Below are 7,850 nucleotides of genomic sequence, written 5' to 3'. Positions count from 1 at the left end.
TTAGAGAAGTTGTAATAATAACAACTGATAAAGATATTCTCATTTCTCACTTACCAGTAGTACTAAAAAGGTTTATACTCTAATTTTATCAAAACACTGCAACTGAGATGATCATTTTCCAAAAATTGTGAAATGATTATTTTATGTACTTGCAACTACTAGATCTTATGATGGGGTAGATATTTTGGGTTGTTTTAAAGCTGATGTTGAATCATTGAGAGAAAGAACTACACATAGGAGTATTTCAAGATCAGTAATTCATTTTTTCAGTAATATAAAATATGATTAATAGTCACACCTTTTAAAAGTATTTATTTTCCATTTTAAAAATAGCATTGCTGGGTGTAATTTAAAGGAGTGCTGGAACTTGAATCCCCAGTGGAGACTCGAGTATTCAGATTGAAAGCATTTTCAAATTTCTTTTTCCAGAGATCTCTTGTGGCACAGCAGGCTAAGGATCCTGTGTTGTCAATGCAGTGGCTTGGGTTGCTGCTCTGGTGCGGGTTTGATCCCTGGCCTGGGAATTTCCATATGCCAAGGGTACTGCTGAAAGAAAAAAAGAAAAAAGAAAAAGGAAATAAAAAAATCCCGTTTGTTACACCCTGCTTTAAGCACTTTCATATAATTGGGAGGTGGAAAGGCAAAAAAATGCTCAATTAGCAGAGTGAATGATTAAGATAAAAGCTAGTAGCCCTGTTACTTAACCAAATTTTTTAATTTTCAAAGCTAAACTGGCCTTTGTTAAAGTACATGCCCTTCCTAGCTGGATCTACCTAAAATACATGAAACCAAGTCACCCTTCCCCCAAATCCTTAATCTCAACAGCAAAATGGTACTAAGTTTATTTTCATATGAGGACAATGTGAATAAATGACGTTGTTTCTCAAATATGCTATAAAGTTCTATCATTACAATTTGTATAATTCACCTTCAATGGATATAATTTTATATCCTAATTCTAGTGTCATGCATGCCTTCTAAATTCCTTAAACAGTACTTATCATCAACACAACATTTAAAAATTTTCTCTAAAACTTGTTTTTAAAATTAAATTTATAAAAAATCCTATTTTAGCAAGCTTGATTATATCAACTGGTAAAACTTTATTTTACAAGCAATAGGAATTGGATCAAATGATTATTATAATCCAGAGGAAGTATTTTATAACCACAGCAAATGCCATTATACATACTGCCAATACAGACTTAATAGACAATACTGAACTGTACAAGAGTTATTTATTTTTCCTTAATCCCAAAGCTATTTTAGTAATACAAAAAGCCATATTAACATTTTTCCATTAGAAAACAATGTGATGTACAAAACTTTGGATGAAAAGATATATGTCAAATGTCACTTAATCATTTGGTGGAAAATCCACCACTCCATCAATACCACCCAAAGTGTTTTAGGCAATGATTAAAATCAAAGTAATGCATCTTAATAAATTCCAGCTGTTAAAAGAACAAATCTAGCAATATAGTTGACTACACAGTATTTTTGACTACTCAGGAGTTACTTTTTTAAATGCATTTTTTTTTTTTTCTGAGTCCTACCACATACCAGGTGCTGTACTTGTCCAAGCAGATATTTAAGAAAAAGTTGGTAAGGAGGAAGACCCCATAAAGCAGCCCTTTGGTTACCAGATTTAACTTCTAAACATCCTCCAAGAAACCCCAACTAAAAGGACACAGGCTTCTAAGTGTTACTTGCTTTTATCAGTGGGGAAGGTATTTGGTAAAGAGAGGTCATGAACTATTATTTATGATCTATTATTCCAATTAAAAGAGCATGTCAAAAGCTAATTTGTTATTTTTCTAATGAGTTTAAGATTTGGCATTCAGTTGTTACAAATGTGGTTCACTGATTCATTGTGAACCCTACAAGGCACACTGCTCAAAAACAGCAAAGCAGGTGTGCATAAACATTTTGTTTGCATTTAGTGAAGTAATGGTATTTAATACCCATCTTTATCTTAAAACTCAGTTCAGTTTAGGGTCCAGTGAAGAAAATAAATCCAGTTATGGGGCGGAAAAAGTAAAGAAAGTAGACTAGTAAGGATTATTACTATATAAAGGAGTTTTATTCTCTTTTCCTTTGAATAACAAGATGCTAACACTACTTTCATTAAAATAAACAAAAAAACCGCTTGCAACTACTGAATTGAGGCAAGTACTAAAGGCCCATAAACTGACAATGTCATCCATTCATTACCATTACTTCTTTACATAAGCCTGTTTTCCTAAAGCATAACACATAATCTAAACTATAATTTGGAAATCAGCCAAGCACTAACAATTACATTGGCAGGTAATACACCATCAATTTTCAAAATATATTCAGTCACTTTTCATGATCCATCTGCAGTTTGGATTAAATAAGTAAAATTTTATTTCTGGACCTGCATGACAAAAAATGTAGTTTTTATAAAATTTTCACATAAGACATTTAAATAGTCTTCGGATCATACCATTTTCATACTTAAGTGATTCATCCTGACATGCTATATAACCAGAATAAAAATAACGGTTCAATTTTTAAATGAAAACTAAATGCAGATAAATGGTAACAGATTTGACATGGAATGTTGTAAGATACTTCTATCAGTAATCTTATACTACTTTTTATAAATTTCTGAGTTTGAAAGCTTCAGATTAAAAACCACAAGATCTTGATGGCATGTGAGATCTTCCTCAAAATGAAACTAAGACCTCAAAGTCTCAGTATTTTATCAGAACATAAAGAAACACAACAAATTTGTACATTTTATTCACATTTATTTTTCGCTTTTAGTGTGCTCACAGAAAATTAGAACACCTTAAGCAGGAGTTTAATAGCAATTTTTGTAAGCAAAGTTACATTCCATCTCTAAGTCAAATTGGTCAAAGCTTCTCCAGTATTTACAAAACATGATAGACAAGATGCTACACAAAACCATTGCATCTGAAGTTTTTCCTTAATCTCAAAGACGACTGGAAAAGAAAGCATTGTCTGCTGTAATCAAAAACATACCACAGTATAAACAGTAACCATTCCACTTATCACAGCTTGGTTGAGTTTAAAATTTGTGTTTAAAAGGTCCAAGATGACTGCAGTTTTACAAAAATGGGCAGGGTGGAAAGTTGCAAACTTCATGTGCTTCTGGATATCAAGATTTGTTTTTATACAATAGTCACAGTTAAAAACACCCTGCTGGTAATACATAATTACACTTTATTAAGGTCATAAACCAGCAATAAACAATAAAGCCTATACAACTTGTAGTTCTACTTAATCACTGACTGGTACAGCTAACATGAGATAAGTGAAAAGTTCCTATGGTTTAAATGAACTCCTAAGACTATGATCTTTTTAAAAATCTGGGTATTGGGTTTTGTTTTTTTTTCCCTCTCTTTCCTTCTTAGTCAAGACTTGTAGTGTTGTAAACCTGCCTCACAAAATACATCGTAATAACTTTTCTTTAAAAAAAAAAAAAAAGACTAAGCCTTTACACCATTTCTAGTGGTACATTATCTTGGCAATGTTACGTACCACTTAAATTTCCCCATCCTGGCCGCTATCACTTCATCTGATATCCCTTTTTGACCCACCCATCTCCTTCATATATGGGCACGTCGTCCACAGATTGACAAAGAAAGTTTACATTTTTGAATAAAGATGCAAAGTATGCAAAAAACATTAATACTGATGCAAAAAATAAAAATAAAAGAGAAACAAGGCAGAGGAAGGTATTTAAGCTCTCCTCCACCTGTTGGAATGGTGGTAACAGAATGATCTGAGATGGGATCTGCGGGGAGGGGAGAAAAAAAAATTTGCTGCTTAAAAAAAAAGTAAAATAAAAAAAGACATCTTTAAAATCAATCCCTGGTTGTAGACAAGTTCTCCAAAACCAGTACCTGGCACCACTCCAACAAACAAACTGGGGGGAGAAAAGTTCTTCGATTATCTCAAAAAATCTCGCCCTTTTACTCTGCCGCCTCCGCTGGGGGGGCTTCTGGACTGCACTCGGGCTGGGTCTCCTGTGAGGGGGCTGCGCAGGCTGACGACGCCGCGGCGGCCGCCTCCTCCGCGGGGGCCGCCTCCTGCTCCGCTGGGGCGCCGAGCCCTGAGGCTGAGGGCGCCTCGCAGGCAGCCGCGCTGGCACCCGGCTCCTCGACCTTCTCCTCGGCCTTGCTGGGCTCCTCGGCGGCCTTGGTCTCCTCGCTGGCGGGCGGTTTCTCCGGCGCGACGGCAGCCTCTTCGGGCTTGGCCTCCTGCGGGTCGCCCCCCGCCGCCCCCTCCTCGCCTGCAGCAGCCTCCTCGCTCGGCGCCGCCGCCGGCTCCCCGGAGGCTGCGCCCGCCTCACTGGCCGCCGCAGCCGCGCCCCCGGCGGCCTCGTCCTTGCTGCCTTCGGCGGAGGCACCGGCAGCACCCTCGGCCTCACCGCCCTCTCCCGCCTCCTTCTTGTTCTTCTTGAAGGAGAAGCCGCTCAGCTTGAAAGATTTCTTGAAGGAAAAGCGCTTCTTTTTTTTTTTCGGGGTCTCGTTGCTGGGTGAGGGCGTGGCCCCGTCCTCGGCCTTAGGCGAAGACGTCGAGGAGGCGGCCGACGCGGCCTCCCCCTCCGCAGCCGTGGGGGAACCGGGCTCCGCGGCCTCGCCTTCCGCGGGGGCCTCTTTCTCCGCGGAGGTGGCCCCAGCTTCGGGGGCGGTGGCGGCCGCCTCATCTTTCTCGGCCCCGACAGGCGACGCCGCCCCGCTCCCGGCGGGTGCGGGCTCCTCCTTGTCAGCGGCCGGGGCGCTGCCGTTGGCCTGCAGCTCCTCCTTGGCGCCGGGCTCGGCGGCCGCAGGAGACGCGTCGCCGTTTACTTTCACGTGGCCATTCTCCTACGGGCAGAGAAAGCGGGAGCGTCACTTGAAGTGGCCGGGGCGCCGTCATTACCGCCCCCGCCCCTGGAGCTGGAGGGACCAGTGTTCTCACGGGCTAGCTTTGGAGGCCCTCTCCCTTACGGGGACGCGGGATCGGATGCCCAGACTAGGGTTCCTGGAGGAAGTAGGGGCAGTGCTATTTCAGGTGCCTAAAGGTACAGTGGGAGCCTAGACGACTCAAAAAATGCCCAGAGGACTAAAAAGGGCCGAGTCCAAAACGTGGAGAGCAACGGGTAAACCATTCCAGCATTCCTTCACGAGCTTTGGAATAAAGGAGCCATGTAATATGATACACCAAACGCCCTTTGGAAGAAGGCACAGAAGCCAGAGCTGGTGGTGATCTGCGCCTAGACTGCACATCCCTCTTTCCCTCTAAACTCTAAAGGCAGCTTCAAAGCACCAAGAACTCCCAGGGGGCAGCCCAGCGTTTCTGCCAGAAGCGCCTAGGCTGCCCGCGCAAACGCCTTTCGCCCGCCTAAGGCCTGGGGTCGACAGGGGGCGCTGCGCCTCCACCGCTCGGAGCTAGGCGCAGGAGGGCGCCGAGGGGCGGTGCCGCCGGCCACCCCGCCCTGCCGGGTCGGGCCCTGCCCGCTGGCCGAGGCGCCCCCGAGCCGGGATCGCGCAGCCCAGAGTCCGCAAACAAAGCTCAGGTGGCATCCTGGTTGGGATACAAACAAGGCAGAGAGAAACCCATTATTTCGTAGGTCTTGCCTTTCTTCCACGCCCACCTTCGCCCGGGATTCTGCGAAGCCGCGGCGCACCCCAGCTGTTCATTTTGCATTTTTAACGGGTTCAGAGCCTCTTGGCAGAGCTCGCCTTCCCCATTAGGTTAGGGCAAGCGAAGCAACACGGCCTCTGCTCTAGGAAAAGAGGCGTGGTGCGTGCCCGGTGTTTGTGAAGCAACCACCCTTGGCCGACCTCTCGCGCCCACCCAACCGTGGCCGTCCGCCTAGGTTTGGGCAGCGCCGGGGCAGCCCCTGCAGTGGTCCAGGCGCCACGCACACCAATAGCCCTGACTGAAACACACGAATTGCCTCTTGTTGACCATCTGGACAGGTTCTTCAAGGACCCAGTCTTCCCATCCACTTAAAAGTCAGATGTGTGTGTAATTACACAGACAGCTACGAACAGAGATTTAGAACAGTAGGAAAGCCCATCAAAAGGTAGTGAAACCCTTCTGTCCACTTCCAGCCAGCCAACCGGCCAGTCACCTTTCCAAGAACCCAGGGCACGCCGCCTCGGCATACAATGAGACAGCCCTTCCCTCCTAGGCTTTCTCCACCGCCATCCCTATTGCGCCCCCCCACTTCCCTACCCACTTACACAACCACACCAGTTCAGAAATCTTGAAGGCGACTCAGTCTCGACAACAAACACGAGACACCCAAACACCTTTGTGCCCACCCAACAGAAATGCAACCTGCCTGGGGGCGGGGGTGTGGGGTAGCACCTAGCTAGTCACGTTCTGCCAAGCTCCAAACACGCCATTTTAGACAATTTATCACTTCTTTCCTCCCGTCTACACGAGAATTCGCCAGGATTCTCTGGGAACCACCACTTTGGGGCAGGGGGAGACCCCACCTATGAGAAATTTACAATTTAGGCTATCGCTTCCCATTCAACTTTCATATTGGAATCTGGCTCTCTCCTTTCCGCCTAATGCGCCTCAGGCACGACCAGGAGGGAAGGGGAAGCGTAGGGACTAGAGAAAGATACCAAAGAAATGACCAGAACCACAGGTAGAAATTACCTGCCCATTCGCTTTGGAAGGCGACGAGGCCACAGCCGCCTCCCCGGGCCTCTCCCCAGCGGCTTCTCCCTTCGAAGCGGTCTTGGAGAACTGGGCACCCATGCTGGCTTCTTCAACAAAGAAACTCAACAGATCCAAGGGGGGAACAAAGAGCTTCGGGTTGGTGTAACGATGGGGCGAGCAGCAGCAGCGGCAGCAGCGGCGGCGGCAGCGGCAGCAGCAGCACACACACACCGGAGGGAGGGGGGAGTGGGGGTGGTGAAGAGGACAGAACAGAGTCGATTAAATACACTCCGGATAAAAAAATTTTAGTCGAAGAGATCAAAAAGCAGCAGCGCAGGAGGGAGGGAAAAAGGGTGGAAAAGTCGAGCACAAAAAAAGGAGCCCAAGTGTAGTTTAAAAAAAAAAGAAGTAATAAAAAAAATCCCAGATTTGTAGCCGCACTGTAGACAAGAGGAAAATGGAGAAATCTCCCTGGTTGCTAATAAGATGCGGAGTCCAACGCCCAAGTGCACAGATGAATGGGCTCACGGGCGCTGACGCGGCCCCCGCGCACGCCGGCCAATCCGCGCGTTGCACACAAAGCAGGGGGCGGGGCCAGCGCTCGCCTCGAACAATGGAGCCGCGCTTTGCAAACGGTTTGAAAATCAGCCTCTTACCGAGAATTAATGTCCTCCAAATAAATAAATCAATTAAAAAATACATGCCTCTCGCCTCCCTCGGCTTAAAAATAATAATGCATTACTTGATTGGTTTGCTTTGTTTGTAATTAATTAAAGCGGGAGGGGGAGTACTTGTGGATGGGGGCGGAGAAAACGTTAACTTGACTTGCTTTGACTCTCCTCGGTCTGTATCTGCGTCTGTCTCCTTCCACCCTCTCACCTCCCCCATCTTTCCGTGTGTTTATGTGTATGTGTGTCTATGCGAGTTTTTAAGACAATGGTTGGGGTTTGTGTGCAGCATGTTTTCTTTCTCTGTGTTCCATATTGACTTCACAGATACTCAACAGCATTTTTTTTTTAACGGTTGCAAATGCGAAATCGCCCCAAATTGAAAGGTATTTAAACCAAGAAGATCGAATTTCATCAAACGAGATCGCGAGTTAGAATTAGGTCTGTAGGCCAGATGTGGAAAATGCAAAAGCAGCAAGCAGCCGAAGCCACACTCCCTTCCCTATCCCACATTGGCATGAAATA

The 7,850-nt window shown here is 45.5% G+C and overlaps 1 protein-coding gene across 1 annotated transcript; it reads right to left on the bottom strand.

Annotated features, from left to right (window-relative positions):
- Positions 1-1,219: 1,219 nt before the first annotated feature.
- Positions 1,220-7,176, bottom strand: MARCKS (myristoylated alanine rich protein kinase C substrate). Its single transcript, XM_047762987.1, has 2 exons — positions 6,655-7,176; positions 1,220-4,862 (listed from the first exon to the last, which is right to left on the bottom strand). Exons 1-2 carry the CDS (start codon positions 6,754-6,756, stop codon positions 3,966-3,968), a joined length of 999 nt encoding a protein of 332 aa, XP_047618943.1. The 5' UTR covers positions 6,757-7,176; the 3' UTR covers positions 1,220-3,965.
- Positions 7,177-7,850: the final 674 nt, after the last annotated feature.

The sequence above is a fragment of the Phacochoerus africanus genome, chromosome 2 (assembly GCF_016906955.1).
Source record: "Phacochoerus africanus isolate WHEZ1 chromosome 2, ROS_Pafr_v1, whole genome shotgun sequence".
Taxonomy (NCBI): domain Eukaryota; kingdom Metazoa; phylum Chordata; class Mammalia; order Artiodactyla; family Suidae; genus Phacochoerus; species Phacochoerus africanus.
This window is presented reverse-complemented; position numbering and strand designations above follow the sequence as displayed.

Coding starts and splice junctions, on each gene's coding strand:
- MARCKS (XM_047762987.1), bottom strand. CDS start 6,756: ATGGGTGCCCAGTTCTCCAAGACCGCTTCGAAGGGAGAAGCCGCTGGG. Junction 4,863..6,654: donor CTTCCAAAGCGAATGGGCAG/GTAATTTCTACC, acceptor CTCTGCCCGTAG/GAGAATGGCCACGTGAAAGT.